Source organism: Enhydra lutris, unplaced genomic scaffold, assembly GCF_002288905.1.
Source record: "Enhydra lutris kenyoni isolate GAN:26980312 unplaced genomic scaffold, ASM228890v2 scaffoldscaffold60, whole genome shotgun sequence".
Lineage (NCBI taxonomy): Eukaryota > Metazoa > Chordata > Mammalia > Carnivora > Mustelidae > Enhydra > Enhydra lutris.
This window is the reverse complement of record NW_019154144.1, coordinates 7,512,886-7,535,915: the sequence shown is the minus strand read 5'-3', so window position 1 is coordinate 7,535,915 and position 23,030 is coordinate 7,512,886. Positions and strand designations below refer to the sequence as shown.

The following is a 23,030-nucleotide window of genomic DNA, read 5'->3' as shown; positions in this document are numbered from 1 at the left end:
GATCATGACCTGAGCCGAAGGCAGCGGCTTAACCCACTGAGCCACCCAGGCGCCCCTTCATCCCCCTTCTTAATAAGGAATCCTATAAAGTCTCCTAATGTTAGGCTGAGGGGATAGGAGGCTGGGAAAAGGATGTTATATTACAGACATCATTTTTGAAAGTCCTAGGAGTTAGGAATTGTTCCCATGTACCTATGCTCCCTCTGATACATTTCATAAGCCCTACATAAGATCCCTTGGTCTGGGAAGTGACGCAAACGTACATCTAAGTTAAAAATGTCTGGGGGCTGTTCTTTGTCCAGGCTTTCATCTGGTACGATACCACCGGTTAGCGGTTGGCACGGAGCCGGGCACCAGGATAGCCGTAGTAAGAGAAGGCTGGATGCAAACAAAGAGAAGGGCAGGGTTTGTCGGATGTTTAGGGACAGGCTGTGGCTGGCAGGACGGTCAGTGTCCAGAGCTGAAGCTCACACAATGGGAGCCTGGGGAAGGGATGTGTGCACAGCTGGAGTCTCCTTTTCAGTGGGCTTCTCGTTTCATCATTTGCACAATGCTCATACAAGAGCTAGAAGACTTATTTTTATAAAGAGTGAAATTGAAAAGGTATAATCATGTCTTTTCATATCACTCGATGAATTATCTGTGGATGTGATCTGAAAAGGCGACAAGTAGAATCTCTTCCGAAGTTTCCTATGGCTAGGATTTTAAAAATGTCCTATGTCTGTATCGGCAGACTCTCTACCAACCACCTTATGTCTGGTATAAACATTAAAACCACACACTTTAAAAGCTAACTGGATTTTGAGCTGAGGTCCTAGTGTATTTTAAGTGTCTGCTGAAGAGACAACAATGTTGACTTGCCCCTCTTGTGACTATCTTGTTGGAAGCTACAGCACGTAATGAGAAATGTCTAGTCCCAAGATCAATGAAATTTTGGGCTCCAGGGATTCAACAGGAATAGCATTGATCCTTTTAAAGAACACCAGTCAGAGATGGCTTGTAATATATTGCAAAGAAGGGCTCAGGAGGATAAGCGGCCAAGTCCAAGATACCTACCTGACAAAAAATTCAATCAGCTTTTAGCACAAATTGCCTTCTCTGCTCTCCTTTCTTTCATGCAGTAGGCTGCTTCCAATTAAAGTGCGCAAATTAATTTTTATCACTTCCAAATTAGTTTCAGAATTTGTGCAAAAGAGTGTTTCAGATGAAAGCATCTGTCCCTCACATCTCTGTGATTCTGTTATCTAGTCAGGGACCTATTTAAATCTCCAAGAAAATGTTCTCATGTCAAAGTCCCAAGTTTGAAAGAGTAACACTGGATATTAGCATTATAAAATATATTAAAAAAAAAAACTGTAAGTCAACTGAAACCTAGCTAGGTAGCACCTGCTTATTTCTTTTATGGTCTGAAACTCTTTTTAATGATCTGCCTCTAAATGTTCATCGTCTTTGTAGTGAATCCATTAAAAATATACAAATAATTAGGAAAAGACTTTCTAAAATATCTGAATTAGCCACAATAATATATTTGACTCAAAGAAACCTTAAACACTTTCTGCACCTACCTAAAAAAATCTACAAACATTACTTAGATTTTCCTCTGTGGTACTAATAGAGCTCTCCATTAAAAAAGAATAATGACAGTGCAAAAGAGACGTAAATATATTAGAGAGCCCCTTGAATTAATCTTGAGAAAGTGATTAAGTGAATCCTATCATTTTATGTTGTGCTGAATAAATATGATTCAGCCTCTGACATACAAAGAAATTCAATGTCCACACCAAGACCAAATCCTGAATTTTAATGGCTACTGGCATGTTGTGTTTCACACTAGGACTTCCCCCTTCAAGTCTAGGTTAATATATACAACCCTCAAAACCTAAGGGTATTGTGCCACACACTTTACTATGAATTTAGATATAACCAGCTTTTTGGTCTTGAGTAGCAATGCATTAAAGATAGAAAACACATACAGCCTGATTCTCTGACCTGTGAATTGGTAGCTAGAATAGATTAAACCGGGACAGAAAAAAAATCTTTTTCTTTCATGTTGTGAGTTTTCTGATGGCAAGGACTATGTCTATGTCAACACCCATGGCTGATCTCTGATGTGACAGTCAATTCAGTGTGTGCTGTGCCTGCTTTTACAAAAAAAAAAAAAAAAAGTGAATTGATGAATGTATGTGGTCTCTCTCATCATAGTATGTGTGTTACCAGGTTGGCTATTTTAACAGATTCAGTGAGACACGAATCAGTCAAGTCTATCAAATACTGGATATGACTAATGATTAATTTTTTACTATTATAATTACCCATATGGTAAAAAGCTGACACTTTTTTAATGTAATTATTATTTTGTACCCAAGATGTAAGGTCAAACATTTTGTAGTTTGATACCAAACATCATCTGATAGCGATTTATGATTCATGTGACAAGTACTCAGTATGTTCAGTACATTCGAGCAGACAAAGCAGTTTGGTGATTAGTGTAATACTAGGCCAGAGACTCTGACTATCCAGCTTTCCCAGCGGCTAAGATAGGACCAGCACCCAGCAGGCCTTCAGTTCGTGTTTGCTGCTTGCCTAACACTTCAGGTGATCATCCTGTTTATTCTAAAAGAGCATTTTTTCCCTCTTACATTAAGGATGATGGATGAAATAAAGCCATATGACGTAAGTCCATATTAAATGTCCAAAACTCTTGACAGGGTGGGTTTTACAAAGTCATTTGGGGTCATAATGATGACAATAGTTTTGACCAAAAATAAATTTTTACAAATGGAGGCAACAGTAAAAGATATGCATCAATAATATTCTTAATTTCTTAAGGATAATCTTGTCTTATTGAAAGCTTAAATAAAATCCTGCATTTTAACAAATATAATATTCATAATTTTGTTCTTAAGGGTCAATATAAACATTTTTATTTATATAGCTCCTGTTGTAAGGAACCTTATCCACTCTAAGTATTACTACATTTAATTTTTCTTGATAACCGATGGACTAAAGCAACCATCGTTAATCATCTTTTCATTTAAAAGATCATCAGAAAAATCACACAAATTAAGTAGCTAATACAATTACTATAATTTAACATGTAAAAAAAATTCTTTACCTCAGAGCAGTATGATATATAAAATATCTTATCTCAGCTACCAGATGGTAGCTTTCAAGAAATGAATCCTCTTTTTGGAAATATCATTTTCATCATTTCTGAGTGCCAGTTTGAAGATGTTAGTTAATGAGATTTAAAGCACTATTCTGTTTCTTAAAAAAAAAAAAAAAACTGTTACCTAAAAACTTCTAATTTTTATCAATATAGATGGAAGATACTACACAGACCTGTTGCTTAATTAAGCTTTTCTAATGAATACTACACTACTACAAAAATGAAGATTTGTAAATACACAAAAATAAATTTAGATGAAATAGAGCTGGTAATGTACCATGCTTGAGAATAAGAAAGCCATCCATGGTAGATCAAGGGTCGTATCCACACATGCATACGCACACACACATACATACACACACTAGAATTCTGCTAAAAATGAAGTTTCTGGGGTTTTTTTTTTTTAAGGGTGTAGCTTTAGAAAAGAATAAATAAGGAGGTTAACTTTTTAGTAGTTAGAGTATGATATTTGTTATAATGTGGATTTGGTAGCTAACTATTTGAGCTGGCTGGAAATCAAGCAACACTGAATAATTTTTTCCCTTAAACCAGTATCATATCTTAGTTCACAACTTAGAGCAGAGGCTGATGTGCATAATGCACACCCTTTTTCTTACTCAGTGTCTACGCTAAGAGCCGTTACTCCATGATGCACCTCGAGGTTCTTCATCTGCTGGTCTGCAGTTCCAGCTATGGGCAGCAAGCGTGAAACCTTGCATGATATTTGGTCTCATCTAGTTCATCTCCCACTATCTTCATTCTCAAATATATATATATAAATAAAATGAAATGAATATATATATATATAAAATGAAATGAAAAAAATATATATATTTCATTTCATTTTTTCTCTACTATGATAGGGACTTTGTTCCTATCAGTCAAAAGCCATTTCCTCTTTTTGCAATATTCCTGTCAAAATGAGTAAGAGCAGGGGTGGGTGGGACTTGAAGGACAGACAGATGTACACCTGGGCTTCCATCCTCAGCATTCTCACAGGCTGGAATGAACAGACCAGGGGTGGCAGCCTCCAACCACGAAAGACAGCATCTTGCCCATTTGTCATCTACTCTCACAATATTTCAGTGGCAGACACACAGCATCCCTAGAAAACTCTTATTGCTGTCTTGTCATAAATAGGACCCAAACTCATGGTTCAGTTTGTTTCGGAAGTACTGTGTAAGCTGTGACCAATGTATGAATTGCCCTGGTTTATAGGTACTCACCATTATCAACACCTTACAGACACCATACTCTATTTCATAGGAAATATTTGCATTGAAACTATTGAAAGCTTGGTAATTAGTAACAGCGATTATTTCTAGGCAATCTCTTATCTAGTCCTTCATTTAACAATGTTGAAAAACCTATTATGTGTGTCACTATGCCAGGAACCAGAGATTTAAAATAGAAAGGGAGAGACTCATGATTCATTTTAGTGCTTCCTTAGAACAACAGTTCCAAAGAATAATTTTTAACTGTACTGCCATGAGCAAAAGATACCATGGAAAAACATGTTTGAGAAATTGGGAGTTAATCAAATTTCAATAGATATGTTTGTGTAAGTAAGACTTTCAGAATTTACCTTGAGAGTAAGAGTAAATGCAGTGTTTTCTAAAATTATTTTACTCTGCAGTCCCTCCATTTTTTCCCTACAGGATATCTTGGGAGCACTGATGAATAAAAAATATTTAGGAATCATCACAAGCAAAGCAACTATCTTAGTTTTTGCCATCCCAAAGCCTAGTTTGAAGGGAGTACTCAATCATTGTTAAATGAATACACGGAGATACTAGACGTGTGGTAGAAAGTAATAAGTGTCCTCGCTGAGACACAGATAAAACCTTTTAGGAATTCAGAGGAGGGAGAGAATATATTCATTTGAGAGAAATTATACGAAGTTTAATGGACTAGGTGATACTGAAGGAAATTTCTGAAGGATAAAGACATTTGGACACTGGTGGAGGGCTGCCAACGACAGGGTCAATGTGAGGGGACCTGGGACTTTCCCCAAGTTGAAGGTTACAGTAATTACTCTTTTTTTACTTTGACCATAGTGACATTCTAACAAAGATTTTTGCCACTTAAAGCTTTCAGATTTTAAAATCCTTACAACCCTAGGAAAAGCTGTTAGAAAAATTTAAAAAAGCAAAATATGTTTAAAGAAACTCGTAGTCTGATGGGACACTTCTACACAAATACTCACTGCTATTAGGGTTGTCTCCTATGATATGGTGTCGCCCACTCCAGTACCAGAGAAGCAGGGTAGCATCTCGAGACCCAGACACAATGTAGCAATCCCCACCTATGTATGACTCAGACCTGGCCAAGCACGTGACCACATCCCAGTGGCCAAACACGATCTGAGTTAATTTCCCTGAAACACAGAAACACTAGGTTTAATTCATTTTGCCATTTTTCTTTAAATGGTAATAAGCTTAACTTTATTTTACTAAATTTGTGAAAAGTAAATCTGTAAACATGAAAATTTATAAGCTAATTCAAATCTAGCCACGGATACTTTCCTGAATTTCTTCTGGGAAATGATACAAGAGTGTTCCTTGGGATTTTTAAGGACATGACTTAGAAAACAACACAATCATGATTTTCATTCTTCAGGAGTTGGGCCAGACTAAGGGGAGGTTTAAGGTCCTTCACTGGACTTGGTTTGGGAAGGGACAACAGTCCCATTTGTCCTATGAAATCAGGACTCATGCAAAGGTTTGGAATGGATAGAATTATAATGAGTTACTTACAATGTGAACACTTAATTTGAATCTTGGCACTCAAGATGAAAATGCCTACATTATTAAGCATGATTTTATTTTAAGCCCTGGGTGTAACAACAGGCATTTTGAAGAGAATAAGGTATTTTGTGGTTAACCTTACCTGTTTCTGTAGAGTAAACTCTGAAGCTCTTATCCCAGAATCCACAGATGAGTATATAGCGATTATCTGCTGTGACCACAAAACAATGTGCGTTGATTTGTATACTCTGATCGACAAGGTCCGTGATCTGCCTTTTGTTCACACCAGAGTTATTGGCTAGACAGACACAGAAAAAAGAATTTAAAGGAGGATTCCACAGGAGATTCATCAAGGTATATTTTTGTGCTTCTTTTACCTAGAAATGGGTTTTTAAGGTTATAAGATTATTAACATTTTAACATTCCCCCATGAGGAACAGAAGCTTAATTTTTAGTAGCTGTGGAAATTTATGAACCCTCTTACCTATCTAAAAGTTGTCAGAAATTTCAGTTCTCTCTCCCCCAAGAAATAAAAACAACATGCAGACTTCAGATAATGAATTGAAAATAAAAATATTTAAATGCCTTGAATTCTATCCACGTTCACTACACACAAGTTCATTAGTGTCCAACAAGTTCTGTAATTAGGAGGAAGAAATATTGTGTGAAGTATGGTATATAAGGAAAAAAAAAGTCTTACTATTTGCCCCAATCTGTCATTTTCTGATGGCATTTACAATTCATGTGGAAAAAAGAGGGGAGAGGTTTGAGCAAGGGATGTTGTTATGTGGGCAGCCCCACAGGGAGCTTTAGGTCAGCAGCTTTAAAGACCTGGATTGTCAACAAAGAGAAGGCCTTTCCAGAATGGGCTGGCAGGGGAGGGGAGGAATAGGAAAGATGGGAGAGGGACTGGGGAGGAAGGAGACAGGCAGAGACTCCAGTGGATAGCACTGGGATTGAATCTGAACAAAGCCAGGAACTCGGAGACACCGTCTGATTTCCCTAGTGCCTGTCTGCATGCCAGCCTGTTCCGTTCTCTGCGCTGTCCTTTCAGGCTAAGTCCCTGGGCTGAATTCTTAAGCAGGAGATGCAGACGGTCACCCACACTCTCTCACGCCAATTAGACTGAAGTGCTACTATTTGTAGAGTCCCACTAATGCTATAATAACAACGACTAGGGAGGTTAGCCAAAAAAATTATACAGAGAAAGGTAGCAAAGAAAAAGAAAATCAGAGGTTCTGAGTCACTTGAAAACTATGTAATTGGTCCTTAATTAATTAGAATAGAGCTGCTAATTTTTCCATGGTTGCTTTCCTGTTGTATGTGACACTGTATGTATGTGTCACTGTATGTATGTGACTGCTGTATGTGGATGTCTCTTGGACGGAGGAATAGCTGGACTAGACTCTAAAAATATTCCCAGTCTTGAATCTTATCTTCCCAAAGATATGTAAATGTTGTTTTGTGTAGGGGTATAAGTAACTAACTCAAATGACTGCCTTTTAGCTTACTTCTGAGTTCAAAGATGAAGGATGAATTAAGAAATATCAAAAAAGATATACCATAATTGGATATGCCTTTACACTTTTTTATGCCATTTTCAATTTTTTTTCTAATTTAGTTCCCTACATGATCCCATGAAAAAGGCACGACACATATCCTGATCAGTCATTTTGCAGATAGGAAATTGAGGCCTAGGAAAATGAAGGGGCTTGTTCTGGATTATCTGCTTATTAGTGTGTCTGCGATTTAAAAATATTTCCATTATCTGTTGCAAAGAGTTACAGTTCATAAGTCTGCAATTCACATGAAATCTTTAATTAAAAAAACCTGGCCCTGTTGAAAGGAGATTTCTAGAAAAGATGTCTTTCATGTTGGTTCTCTTTAATGATTTTTTTTTGAGTCCTTACATATTTTAAGTATTTTAAATAATACACAGTTATTAAAGAATAGTTTAGGCTGAAAGAAAGGACAGTTTAGAATGATTTTCCTTGATTGGAATGAACTTAAATGACCTTAAATGAACTTAAACTTACTTAAACTTAAATGACCTCCTAAAAAAATCAAGGAAATGCCAGATAGCGTATTATGCTTTACACAACTCCTATGGTAATTCAGTACTATTTACACATTAATTTGATGGCAGAAAAATTATCATTCAACCAACTTTTGTGATAACTACATAGGAATCTGGACAGTCAGTATTCATGGAAATGTATTTTTTTGTTAACGTACCAATCAAGGGGTCCATTTCAATGGGAAGATGATGAGCTTGATCCAAGGAGTATCCTGGAGCTCCTCTGAGGCCTAAAGATTAAACAGAAGGAGAAAACTACCACAAAAGTCTGAGGGAGAAGGAACGTCCTGATAAGCAGTGTTTTATGATGACTGTAGAAAAGGTGTACTGCTTAAAAATTATTTGGCAAATAGTTGTAAGAATGATGGTCATAAAAAACATCTTTGTGGATACTCTTAAAAGAAATCATCACAACAGGGACTGCTAGTTTCCATGGAAAGAATGTTCCTATCCTAACAAGAAAAAGCCACATAGAATAGAAGATCATAACATTTCTTGAACCCAACAAAGAGCTAAGATTTCTGGGCAACCAGTAAGCTTGAAATCTACAAGGCTGTGCCTGTAAGCAGGGGTGGGCGTGAGCACAGCGGGCTCACCTGAGCCAGGGCAGAGGGGAAGATGGGGCTTCCATCTTCTTTCACTAGATGGCAAGTCAACTGAAGGTTAAAACATGGAGCCAAACCTAAGACCTTAAGCTCAGGAAAAGCTGCTATCAAAGGATTAATATTTAGGGCTTGATTGAGTTCATTAGTCATAATATTTTTACATGTGATTATATAACATATATGATACTTTTGAACAATGCTGAAGAAAAAATTAATCCTTTATAGTTTTTTTCTCAATGCAAAATATTTCTAGAGGCTCAGACTTCTGTGAATAATAAAGTCATATTTTTTTCTTAAGATGTGCTGCATCTTTCAGATCAAATGGAATTAGTTATACCTCATATTGATAGTATCACCAATAAACATAAAATAAGTGCATTTAGAAACTCTTAGATTAAGCTAGGATTTACATGATACTGTTTTTTGTAGCAATACAAAAGTTAGGAGAATAGAAAAATTCAGATTAATTTACCATGGCTTATCCATTTAGTCCTAGAGATAGTGAGAGTCCTGGGGTTTCTGAGGAAATTGTAAGGGGTGAATCTGGCCAACTAAATCATTTGGTCATCTCAACTTCTGTCCTGGTTAGGTAAGTATCAATATGTCTAATTTTGATAATAGAATCCTATCACTTCAAGTTGCCAGCTGGAACTCTTGGGAATGAGTTTAAAGAAAACACACACGGAATCACTGAACAATTTAGATTTTGTCTTTTCTCAAAGAGTCTCAGCTCCTCAAGGAGGGAGACGGTGTCTGTCTTGTTCATTGCTGTACTCCCGGTGTGCATGACTATTTGACACATAGTGGCCATTCAAATATTTGCCAAATAAATTAGTGAAATGGAAGAAAGAGGATTTGGAACCATTATCTAGGAAATCCAGATTTCAACTCACTTTTGTTTAATATAGCATAAAAGTGTTTTTTTTTTTTTCTTTTTTTTTCCTGTGGGGCAGGCATAGAGTAGGGTGGGGGGTGAAATTATTTGTAGACCTGCTTCAATTCATCGAATATTATTGAACACTTAACCCCCAGCCCAGCATTCTGTGAGGCCCCAACACAGAACAGCCGTGAATAAGACAGACAAGACTACCCTCGTCAGGTCTGGCAGTGATCTGCTCTGCCGCTGTCTGTAGATCTGGCATATGGCTAGACCCCAGCACACTTACCTTACCTTAACTACAGCTCTTAAGAGCCCTCTAGCAAGTGACGCACTTGGACACACGTACCTACTGTGTTGTGCCACCGATTCACCGCAAACAGTCGGCTGCAGGTCACGGTCACCACTGCAGGGATGGTCAGGTGGGGCAGCGTGTTGGCTGCCACGTGGGTCACCGGAGAATTTGATGGGAACTTCAGCACCATGATCACATCCTGTTGCATCTGATCTTTAAACATGAGTGGACTCTGTGGAAGGAAACACTGTTGAATAGAAAGGGAAGAGAGCAGAAGAAAACAGAAGGGATAACACAGTTAGTGAAAGCTCTGGGGAGACGGAGGTTAACACAGACGAGGCTAGCATGAGCAGCGAGCAAAGCAACCCCAACTTCCAGCCTGTGAGGATGGCACAGGGAAAGGGGTAAAGGCTCTTTCTGTGCAGCCGCTGACAGGGGACACCAGTTCACCAAGGACCCGCCTCAGTTTAAGCCTCATGAGACAGCGGGGTGAGACGCGAGCTCACAGACCGGTCTCAAGACACAGCAGCATTATTCAGGGCGATGAAAACATCAGTTTAGTGGAAAAATTAGTTAAGTCAGTGACTGACACTGTTTACGTGAAAGATAACATGAATGGATACTTTCATTTTTTACCTGGTTGATCTGGGGACATGACTCCAACCTAAGTAACTAAAATACACTAGCCCGCCCTGTCAGAGCTTTGCCCGAGTCTTGGCTGTGGCAATACTGACTGGTTGTGGTTGGCGCCTCGTTTCTAGACTGTGCGCTTCCTGAGGGCTACCCCCTTTCCTTCCCTCAGTCTTTGCTTTCAAACCTCTAGCATGTGACTCGATAGAAGGCAGACACTATAAATGCTACTGTTCCAGCAACTATAAAACACCATAAATACTACCACACCAAAACAAAATGGGGATGCTGGAACGAGCCATTCTGTCGCATTCGGAACTGTTCTGTAACTGTTTCTACACAAGGAATCGTCTGCTCCACGAGCTTAGAAGGGCTAGGTCTCCTTTATGAGCAGTTCCGTGCCAATTTAGTCTCTCACAATTTTCCCCAGGAAAGCAATGAATCCTGCCTGGGCACTTCTCCAGGATAAGTATTTTTATTATTATTATTAAACAGAGACGACTAACAAGGGAATAAAACTCTTCTGCCAAAGCATTTCATAAAATAAAGTGTTAGAGATATTCTCTTGGACAGTTTATTAAAAATACTTCATCTAAGGCTTGGGGCTCCAAGGCCACATCCCCACATCTACACCGTGACTACGTATTCGTATGGAACCGTGTGCTTGGTGTCAACCTCTCTGCTTCGTCACATGCAAGGACCAGTTTCAATCACAAGAGATCATTAGTGACTAATCAAGGGGGATGAAGCTGTTGGAGCCATTGTAAAGAGAAAAAAACGTGTTTTCAAACAAACATATTTATTTGTTTCACTAGGAGTTTAACTATTGATTCCTTGACAGTCCCCTCTGTGTTGTCGGCGCTTAGCGTCATGCCTGACACACAGAAGGAACTCGATACGAATTTGTTAATAAACTGAAAAAATAAATGAAAGGTCTCAACAGTACTTCCGCCACAAAATAACAGCTTATAAATTTGTTTGCCCATATACTGTGGACCATACTTCAGAGCTCTTTACTCTAAAATTAAGGTACTTGCTGCTTTGATAATTGCCTAGAAAAATGGATGAACTTTAATTCATTTTGCAAACGTGTTCCTTTGCCTTCAAGCATTTTCACTTCAGTAAAAAAAAATCAGTGAAAAACCACAGCTTAAAAAATAAATTCCTTCTAAAGAAGTTTCTCGGGAAAAAAGAGGGAAATGTTGTACAATTTGCTAATAAAATGAAAAAGGACGGTTTTGTTACGAAAATGAGCTTTTAAAATTCAGATTAAAATGAAAAGAATATTACCCTTTCCCTTGTAAAACGGGAATAAAAGTTTTAATATGAGGAGCTAGCGGAGATGATGACACCAGCGAACATTTATTGAGAATGTATTGCACACCAGGTGCTGGTCTAAGTGCTCTACGGTATTAAGTCATGAAATTCTCAGGGCAGATGGTATTCTTGCTTTCATGGAACAGATGCTGCAACATAAACAGAGAGGTTAAACACCTCGCCCAAGTCATTCCCTAGCTAGAGGCAGAGCTGGTGTTTGACCAGAGTGGCTCTGGAGCCCTTTCTTAACTCTCCTGTCCTGGCGAATTACCTCTGTATTTCTGTCCTCTTCTTAAAATCAGCTAGTCCCCCTACCCCGCCTTGCCCCAGAAGATTAAATTGGGCCGTATCATACTGTGTTGATATTATATTTTCATCCTACTTTATGAATCAAATCTAATTCTGGTGCCTGGATGTGTCTGAATGAGTTTATGCAGGGGCATACAGAGTCAGAGAAGACCGCGACTTTTGTGAACCCCAAACTGGGCGAGCGTAGCAGGACTTAAAGGTAAGAACCGCACTCCCCTCTGTTTCTCCACAGGGTATCGGCATCCACTTAGCTTGAAGAGTTTAACCAGTAAATCGAGAAGCCTTTAAAAATGCTGCTGAAATGACGATTTTATTTGACGTGTTCCCAGGTACAGAAAAAGCAAAAAAACTTTCTGTTCAGGAGGCTCTGTCTTACCAGGTGCATGGCAGAGCTCCGAGGCGGATGTGGTTCGATAAGCAACTGAGAGGGCGTCTGTCCAAAGTTCTGTATCTGTGCCTCCATGGCCTGCAGGGGAAGGAGAGTGACTGTCACAATCAATATGCATCAACGAGAGAGGTCATCACGCTCCCTGCCAATGCAAGTGGATCCCAAGTCAGCCATGAAAGACGTCCAGAAAATTCACCGGGTGCTCTTCTCTGAGGGTGCAGAATCACCCACGTGTTAGTATGCTGTAGACAAGCTTTGCTTTCTCTTTCCAAACATGCTTCCGTTAACCAAGTGGCTATTCTTATGTAGAAGCCGGGGTTAAACGTGGGAGGGTTAGACGGTGAATGCATGCGGCTGAAGCCAAACAACACTTCTCACACCCAATACACCACGTGTACCTTCAGAAAGTCCTGTGTGAGGAGGAATGTATGGGGATCTCTAATGAAATAAGCTTCTGGGATCTTGGGGAAAAAGAATGATACATAAAGTCCACCAGTGACAGGAAATAAAATTCAGGAAATCACATGTTCCAGTCAATACAGAGGGTAATCATTAAGACTGCTGTATCATTAATGATTGATTAATGCTGGCCAAATTTTCAGTACAAAAAAATATGTTTTAACATGTTATACTGTTTTAAGATCAATACTGAAGTATTATCTAATGTCTATATGGTATGAATTCACATGTCTCAAAAATTGTTTGAAATTTTACAGCCCAAAGAGGAAATAATTCTTTGGGCATCTTGAGCTAGGAAATATTTTATTGAAGCCTGTGCAGATAAGAAATATTAATGAGATTTTATGGCTTCCAATGAATAAAAATAACTTTGGATCTCAAGCTGTCTGGACTGTATAATATGCCTTTCTCTGTGTGTATGTCAAAGACACAATCTTATAGGAGATTTATGTATGTCTTCTATATATTAATCCTACAGGCAAAAAAATTTCAATATATTAAGCTAGACTAGCAGAAATATTTTTCCAAAATACTGTTAGCGTGTAATTTAAGTCAACAAGGAGAAGCACAATATTTACAATGGTCATTACTCTGTTACCATGCTAATTTTTCCCCTAAAATTGTGTGCAATTTGGTTGCACATAAAAGTGAAATACGAAACTCATTGCTGAGTGCTTAGGAATGCAGGTAAGGTGGTAGATGGCTCTCGACGCCGCGCTGCCACTAATCGCATCAGTATCTACAAATCTCATTTATAAAGTACTTAAATTTAACAATCTGTCTGCCCACACTGCATTTCAAGAAAATGTTTATCAATAAAAATGTGAATTTTCGAATTTATTAGCAATATTAAACATGAATGCATCATTATCTGCCATATTTTAGCAACTGCACAAATGGGGCTTTGGTTCTTTTATTTGCAGAGGCAATAGGATGAATTATTAAATCTCTTTAAGTGCTGTCCAATTTTAATGCGTCCATTTATTTGCATGGTGTCCACTCACACGCAAAGTGTGACTATTTAAGTAAATCGTATTCACATAGGTACCATCGTACTTTATCTCCCCAGTGCAAGATTTACGATTATAAAAGAGGGAAGAGACCATTTCTGGTTAGGTTCACATCATGAGCAATAAACTCTTGAGTATTACCTGGAAGAAAAAAAATAGTAATTTCATTGTTAAAGTTGTCCTGGCTAGAGACTTCACATAACATGAACAGCTGAAGTTGCTCTAACAATAGGTCCTCTGGCTTGCGTTCAGACTCCTCCAGAAAGAGGACTGGGGTGGGGTGGGGAGAGTAGGAGTAAAATTAAACACAGTTTAGTCTCTGGGTCAGTGCCTGTACTTAGTAGGTAGCCTTTAAATGGCCACAGAAGGACTGAATCCACAAACATGCTCTGTTTGACTTGATTTTTGTTCTAAAAGGCAAGTATTAAAACTGTATCAGAAAATCTCTGGAGACTCACCTATTTTCCAGAAATCGGTACAGTTCTCTTTGGTGGGCCTACCCCCGGTCCTCTTTGGACTGAGCAGAGTACACACATGTATTTATTTTAAACTATTCTCATATGACATTAGGGTAAATATTAAGCTGTGATCAAGTTAATATTGTGATTTTTGCCCTCTCATTAAGACAGTCTATTTCCTACACTTACCATTTATTTATTTTTTAAACACTAAACTGAATCGCTCTTCCTTGTGATCCACATCACATGCCTTCATGACCTAAAAGTTCTTATTCCAATGTTTACCTTTTGGCTCTCCTGTAATCCTGTCTACCAGCAATCCCTTAACCTCTGATTTCAAAATACACAGATCTTTCTGATCTTGAAAAAGCACGCTGCCTCCTCTAAGTTCTTCTTGGCACTACCAACACTCTTGAACGAGGAGTGAGCACCCACGGATTTTCTTCACTTCTCCCTGTCCCATGTTTTCTGTCCTCCTCCACTTTTAGAAAGTCATCAATGTCTTCTTTCCGTTAAGAGGGATGTACTCTGTATGGGAGGGGACCCGGGGATATACACAGGCCATTCTGTGATCTATGAAGCATAGCAGCTGAGTGGTTGTTCTGAGAACTACTCCCAATGTAGGAAAAAATGCCTCCCTTTCATGTGAACCTTGGGGCAGGTTTCTCAATCCTTCCCAGACTCCCTAAACCACAGTGAATGTCCTCCACATTCTCATTGCACTTTTCTCCCTTTATCATGAAATTCAGTGCACAGTTCTTTCCAAAGGTCTGTTTGCTCAGACTGTTGATCTTTGCAGGTGAAGGCTGTGACTTAGTCCTAACAGAGTCCAAAAACATTTGCTGAATATGGAAGCGGGGCAACGGTGGGACATTAGTGCAAAACTGAAAGGTAGCACAGAAAAGGAAACGCACAGTAGTAGAGAAAACATCGGAGTGCTTTACTTTCACAATTCAATACCACAAGAACAATGACGTTAACAAACGCTGTTAAATGCTTCTATCCCACTGTGTCCACGGATAAAAAATCAGATACCAGCCTGCCCTCAAGAAGTTTTCAGCTCATGAGGACATAAGATGAGTGAGTCATCAGGGCACACAGCAGGTAGAGGACCATGGCGATAGAGGGTAGAGCAGGGCACAGGGACAGCAGGGCTGTTAGGAAAGGGGATTCCTGAAAAGGGACATGAGCTGAGGTCTGAATATTAAGTCAGAATTGGCAAAGCCAAAGGCAAAAAAAGACAATTAGAAATATAGCATTTTAAAAAACTTTCAACATATTTCTATTTTTCTCTACACTGTTCTGTGTGTGTCGAAGAGACTTAATACTAGCTTTATTTATTCAGAAAATATTCACTTATTGAGCACCTACTGTGTACTGGGTACCATTTTAGATATCTGTGATATTCACCAAAGAAAACAGATAGAGATTCAGGCTCCTGGGAAGGTTAACACTCTAGCCAGGATGGCACAGGAGCTTACATTCAGCCTGATGTCATAAGCCAGCAGCCCTTGGGCTACAATCAGCTCACAGGTATGGTTTCTATTTGAGCCAACATTTATAGGTCAGAAAATTTCATACAATAAATTGGATTTTTTGGGCTTCTCTCAAAAAAATCCAGAAGAGGTAGATCATCAGCATTCTTGCACAGCAACACCTGTCTGGTGCCAAGGCAAAGGGGCCCTTTTATATAATGCCCTCCGCTCACAGGACCCGGGCACGCAATCCTCATGGCCTGCTTCATTGGTTTATTCTCTGACTCCTACACACTTTAGTATTAGTTAATCCTTTTAAAATCACCTACCAAAATGTGAATTTGTATTACAAGGAAACTATTGCTTTATAGGTCTACAGTAGTCCTGCCCTCTTTCTCAAGGTGTATGGTCCAAGACCCCAAAGAATGCCTGAAACTGGATGGTCCTGAACCCTATGTACACTGTTTTTTTCCTATACATACACCGATGATAAGGTTTAATGAATAAATCATGCACAGTGAGAGATTAACAGCAGTAAGTATGGATAAAATAGAACAGCGATAATATACTGTAATAAAAGTTATGTGAATGTGATCTCTCTCTCAAAATACCTTACGGTACTGGGCTCACCCTTCTCCTGAGGATGATGATGTGAGGTGGTAAAATGCCTGTCTGATGAGTGAGCACCTGGGTGGCTCAGTTAGGTGTCAGTTTAGACACTCAGTTAAGCATCTGCCTTTGGCTCAGGGCAGGATATCAGGGTCCTGGGGTCAAGCCCTGCTTTGGGCTCCCTGCTTGGCAGAGAGTCTGCTTCTCCCTCTCCCTCTGCCCCACGCACCCCCACCCCGCTCATGCCCTCTCAAATAAATAAAATCTTTTTAAAAAATGATTAACTGATGAGATGAAGTGAGGGAATGAGGTAGGCACTGCAACCTAACATCGAGCTACTGCTGACCTTCTGAGGCTAGGTCAGAATCACTGTTTCTAAAACATGGCTGACCTCGGGTCACTGAAACCGTGGAAAGCCAAACAGTGACAAAGGGAAGCCTACTGCCCTGCACTTCCCACTGAAGCAATAATGAACTGATAGTGTATGTGTGAGCCCACGACTTTTATAACATGTTTGACAGAAGAGCAAAACTTGGGATATAAGTCTGTCCATCTAGCTTCATCGAATCTCAGACGTTCTCTATTGTGAGAAGCATCATTAATTTATATACTATTAAGATGTAGAAAAGTGTTACTAATTAAACTATGATCCACTATTCATTGTAAGACACCCTGCAATTTGGAGTGCTGAGATGCAGCAATGACAAGCATCTCAGAATCAGTAAGTGATCCTAACTCTTTACATATAATAAACAGTGACAGAAATCTTACACATGTCATATAAATCTAGCATGGATAATAGGCTTAAAACAGTAGAGTTTTCAAAACAAATGTGACTGACAAAATCTTTGGTGTTTTACAAATAGGAAAGACCATGTATTGGCTGGGCAACCCTTTAGTGGGATAACATGAACATATGGATCTGCTTATACTTAGATAATATTCTTTTTTTGGCCTTTATAATCGCTGAACATGGCATCTTAGACTGGTTATGTGTGCCCACTTTAATTAATTGTGTGTGTGTTTTCTCCCTTTTAACCAGAACTCAAATCAAGACTGAGAGGGCTTTGGCATGGACCTGGAAATTTCCACACCTTGAGCTGGGTGCTGTTTACATGGGAGTACACCTAAGTGATGACACTGGCCTCCTGCCACTCACTCCATTACAACTTTTCCCATGCTTCCCCCTCTCCTAAGTTAATCACTATTTTGACAATAATTAAATTGCACCATCAAAATGATCATCATTCTTTCTTTTTTTGAACTTCTGATAAGTAGAATCACCCAGTACTGATTTTCATGTCTGTCCTTTTTTTTTCTTTTTAATATTTTATCTATCTATTTGACAGAGAGAGAGAGAGAGATCACAAGCACGCAGAGAGGCAGGCAGAGGGAGAGGGAGAAGCAGGCTCCCTGCTGAGCAGAGAGCCTGATTCAGGGCTCCATCCCAGGACCCTGAGATAATGACCAAAGTCGAAGGCAGAGGCTTAACCCACTGAGCCACCCAGGCATCCCCCATGTCTGTCTTTTTTTGATCAACATGTTTGTGAGATTCATCCCTGTTGTTCTGTCTATCAGTGTTTTGTCTTTGTTGTAGCCATTAGAGTGTCCCATTTATCTATCTACCACAATAGATCAATTCTGTCCATCGATATTTGGGCTGGTAATAGTTTCAGGTTATCATGAATAAGGTAGCTTAGAAAATTCTTGCACGTGTCTTTCGATGGAGGTGAGCAGTCATTTTTGCTGGATGCATAACCTAGGTATTGGGTTGCCAATTTAGAGGGTAGGAATATTTTGTTTTATGGCCGAGTTGTTCTCCATAGTGATTATACTGTGTATTTATTTGTAAAAGTATCTGTGAACGCAGAATGCAGTGATCAAAGCTATAAACAGTGACAATTCAGACTATGTGATCTTTGAGGGTACTGATACACTGAAACTCTAACATATCAAACTCAATTTTATCTCAGAAAATAATCATATAAGGAAATCCACTTAATTTCCTCCCGGAGTTGTTCAGATAGGAATGATAAGTAAGTTAGTTTTTTAAGTTTTACATTTTAATTGTTATATGGATTCTTACTTATTCTTATAAAAACTATTTGGTTCAATACTGAGCAGTTACCATGTGCTTTTGTACCATGTACATTTATTTTTCTGCCCAGCTAAGACTTATCAAAAAACCAGTAGGTCATAAAATTGGGGTGGGGGGAAGCTTCTTTTTTTTTTTTTTCACACTTTGGAAGGACTTCTAAAATATGAAAATTTTTAGGGGTAAGCAAGAAGTAGAGAAAAATGTGACCTAAGTTATGAATAGCAGTACAAAGTAAGTAAACCAGAACAGGACTTTCACATTTCATTACACACATAGGACACATAATTCAGTTTTACCTGCTTATATGTAATACAAAGCTCCCATTAGGGAAAGTTCCTATTAGGGACAGTTTCCTGTTTTTCCCCTCCCTACCTTCTAGTTAGGCCCACTTTGTAAAATCCTCCAGGACCCACCTGCCAAGTTACAAAATTACCCACATTTTCATCAAGCTCTCCTTTTTTTCTCACTTATTTTCAACAATGTCTCTCTTAGTCTTATGCTACTCAAAGGTCAGGGCCAAGGGTACAGCTGTGTCGTCTATGTCTTGCACAGAGGTGCCCAGTTCGGGGGCAAATGAAGGACAGAATATACTTCAAATGCCAAAGGAAGAAGCACCTTTTATTATTCCTCTTTTAATGAGGGTTTCTTTTTTAATTTGCACAAAGGGGCCATCTGTGTTAGCGACGGCCGCGACACACACCTCACTCCTTTGACCTGCTGCACCTCTTGCTTAATTGCTTTTATCTCCTTCTCGCCTTCCCTCCCCGCCAAAAAAAAAAAATGCTACCTCCTCTATAAATACAGATACATAGCTGGGATTAAATCCTCAGAAGAGGAAGTAAATATGCTGTGGTTAATACGCATTATGCATATCCTGTTAATATGAAAGTTTTCATAGCCAGGGTACAATTACATGGTGACAGATAAGTGGTAGTTCAGAATGATGTTCAAATTACTGATAAATTCAAAATATTCTAAAAGAAAGATATTACTACTTAGGTGAACAAGCATGCTCTCTCCCTCCCCTTGTGTTTATTAGTTATCTAGAGTACACCTTCTTTGGTCTCCAAGAGATAAAAACTTTGGTTAAACTTGTCTTTTCCACAATGCAATAACTTTAACCCAGATACATTTTTCTCCTGTAGAATCTTTACAACTTCTAGTCTTTTTTGTAAATGTAATTTAGTATTGTCTTTCTGGTGAAGTGTCATAAGGTCTAAGTGATGAGAAAGACAGTGTGAGGAAGCTAATAAGGTAAAGCTGTCAAATGACCTAGTTCATCCATTTTGCTTGGTCTGTGTCATCTTTTAAATTGTTTTCCAGAAAAGTCAGCATTTTATAAAGTACGACAGGTTGTGTTACCCACAAGGCAAATATCAGACTATGCTGAAATTACTAGTTAATTATTGATAATTTTCAGAAAATAAAAATAGCAAAAGTGATTCCTTGGGGACAAAGAAAAGGATTTTCTAAAAATTTCCTTAGGATTGTATTATCTCATTTTATAGCTCGTACTTAGCATGATTTTATTTTAATGCTTTAAAGTGGATATTCTTTTTTTTAACCAGAAAATACACCTTTGACATACAATTAAAAATATATATGTGATTTATATCGTCTTTCTGCGCTACTTCCAATTCTACCAATTCTATACCAAATAGGAAAAAGAAATGGAATTTTGAGAAGTCTGAAATGATAAAAGAAAAGATTACTTAATGGCGGACTGTATTTTAACTGATAAGTTTTTGCTTCTGGTTTATTGTTATAATAAAACAAGATCATATAAAGCATTACTTTTTAATGCTAGAAAAACAGAAGCAAAATAAATCAAGAAAATAATATCTGCATTTTATTATTTCTTGCTTTACAAACATTAAACTATATAAAAAATTAAAAATGCTATTTTATATTCAACTGCTTCTAATTTGTCATAGAAACTACACAACAGAAGAACAAACGTGTTTCCTTTTGTTTTAATAATCAGCTGCATTAAGGCTAAGTCTATACGAGCAAAATTATTAGAATATTTCAGCAAGTACTTAATAACTCAAGTAAAAAAGAGAACCACATTTGCTGTAACTATCAGACTATGTTAGGCAATATTGAGGGAGAGGATTCTGGATTGTTCATTTACATGCTTCAGTGTTTGGTTTTATTCTTTCAGTATAAACCTAAAAGAAATAAAGAGGAGAATTATCCTCTTGCCGAGTCCTATTGCTGTCTTGGACTGATGAGTTATAATGATGATATTACATATCTCACTTAAAAAATGAATGTGAACAGTGAAGGTAAAGAGCAAGCACCATGTCCTTTGGATTAAAAAAAAAAAATGCTCTGTCCCGAACAGTTTTTCTTCAAATTAGGTCAGTGCCATTGGTGGCAAGCTCACTCAATTTTTATGTTTAAAGATAAGTATAAGTCAACTCAGGTAGGAAAAGTACATGTATTTTCATGTGGCAGGTAGTGGCTGTTCCACCCTGGATGCCTTAAATAAATTTGCCTAACATGGGGCGCCTGGGTGGCTCAGTGGGTTAAAGCCTCTGCCTTCGGCTCAGGTCACGATCCCAGAGGATCGAGCCCCGCATCGGGCTCTCTGCTCAGCAGGGAGCCTGCTTCCTCCTATCTCTCTGCCTGCTTCTCTGCCTACTTGTGATTTCTGTCTGTCAAATAAATAAATAAAATCTTTAAAAAAAAAATTTGCCTAACGCTGTGACTAACTCAGGGGGAACACAGTAGTGAGTGGGATCATCTTCCTTGCCCCGGGCAGATTGGCTCCAGAGACTGCATCCTTGCTACTCTCTTGCTCCTCTATCTTCCCAATCTTTTTGGTCAATGAGAGTGCAGGACAGGAAATAGGAAGAGGACGCAAAACTTATGCTATGGTCCTTCCTTGCTGGGTCCCAGTTTGGCAGTGGCTGGGTTGCAGGCCACAGCTCCACATTGTGGAGTCGACTGGGGCTCCATCTCATGACCATGAGGATCATGACCTGAGCCAAAACCAAGAGTCGGAAGCCTAACTGACTGAGCCACCCAAGTGCCCATTGGGTTGACTATTAAGTAGTACTTAGGTAAAGGACTCAACCCAGAAATGCTTATGGAATGTGAGAAGAACCAGTACAATGTTCTTGCCTAATTCTTCCCAGTTGAATCAATGTATATAAAGAAATTCAATGCTGGCTGATTCAGGAAATGGAAGTTGGGGGAAGGTGGTGGTGGAGGAGGAGGAAGAAGAGACAAGTCGTAGTACTGGTGATGACCTTTTCTCTCCATACAAAATAAGTTCACCTGGAGTGTCTGATCATGGAAAGGAAATAAGGAAAATAATAAACGTTGAGAAGATTTGCCTGGAAGTGGAATAACATCAAGACAAAGGTTTACCAGGTGGTGGTATAAACATTACAAAATGAAATCATATACTTTTATTAGGCTAAATTCAGATTAAAAAATAGTATTTCATTTATTTGGCAGAACAAAGTACTCTTCTTTGATCTTGACATAAATGAGAAACAGTAATTTAGATACACTGTATTGAGATTTCAAATGGCTTTAAATAGGCTCATTATCAATATGTTTAAAACCTTTAAAAATGAGCTCCCAACATCTAACTGAAATGCTTAGGTATTTAGATTGAGTAATATCTACTTCAACAAATTGAAGCATGCAATGTGTTTTGAATAATTGTTAATTTATGCTAAGGTAACAACTGTGTAATATAACTGAAATCTATGTTAATAGAAGATAAGGAAATCCCTTCCAGCTATTTCTATTACAAACAGCAGGCTACAATTTTCACCCTTCTTCCTAGTGTAAAATATGACTTTAGATGCTTGTGAAAGCATTTGCTATTAATTTCTGAAAATCAATAATTAGCACTTCTCAACACTATGCAATAAAAATAACACAAAGACGAGAAAAAGCACATCTCACATAAATGACACACATTCCACTTGGACTAGCTGCATTATTTATGCTTTCCTAGTGGACGATTGATGACCATGGACTAGCTAAGGACTGCAGTAATTATAAGGAGAAAAGATAAACCTAAATTAAAGATTTATTCACTCATCAAAATTAAATGTGTGTCATTAATTTTCTTGATACTAATTTCTACATAGAAACTTCTTTATTCACTGATTCTTTGCAATGCAAGTCTCACTGCTGTGCTGTGAGTGAGGAACACAACACACAAACAAACACATCTGAAACTACACTCTTGTTAGTTTTAGGGATTATAACATTTTTCTTGTTCCCAAACGACTCTTTAAGCTTAAAAGAATACCCAATGTGTCTTTCTACTCCCATAGTTTAAATTGTAGGGGGTTTCTTCCTATTTTATTTTACTTTATTTTATTTTGTTATTTTATTTTTCTTTCTTTTTTATTTTGGCATTTGAATTTGCTGACATTTTTAAGTCAGTAAAACTTCCAGTAATTATAGGGCGAAAATGAAGATGGTTTTAAGAAATCTTTATCAGCCATTTTTTTGATCATTTGTTGCAATCACATCT

At 38.3% G+C, this 23,030-nt stretch overlaps 1 protein-coding gene across 5 annotated transcripts in view; it reads right to left on the bottom strand.

Annotated features, from left to right (window-relative positions):
* LOC111158523 (neurobeachin) overlaps positions 1-23,030 on the bottom strand; it is a 672,328-nt gene that overhangs the window by 13,056 nt on the left and 636,242 nt on the right. For 3 of the 5 annotated variants that reach the window (XM_022520602.1, XM_022520605.1, XM_022520606.1), the window contains 5 exons: positions 12,403-12,492; positions 9,825-10,017; positions 8,152-8,223; positions 6,059-6,214; positions 5,376-5,546 (listed from right to left, as the gene is read on the bottom strand). In XM_022520602.1, the coding sequence (XP_022376310.1) occupies positions 5,376-5,546; positions 6,059-6,214; positions 8,152-8,223; positions 9,825-10,017; positions 12,403-12,492 (682 nt within the window). Of the gene's footprint in view, positions 1-5,375; positions 5,547-6,058; positions 6,215-8,151; positions 8,224-9,824; positions 10,018-12,402; positions 12,493-12,812; positions 12,876-23,030 lie in introns of all 5 variants that reach the window. The other 2 variants (XM_022520604.1, XM_022520603.1) reach the window with 2 other exon arrangements.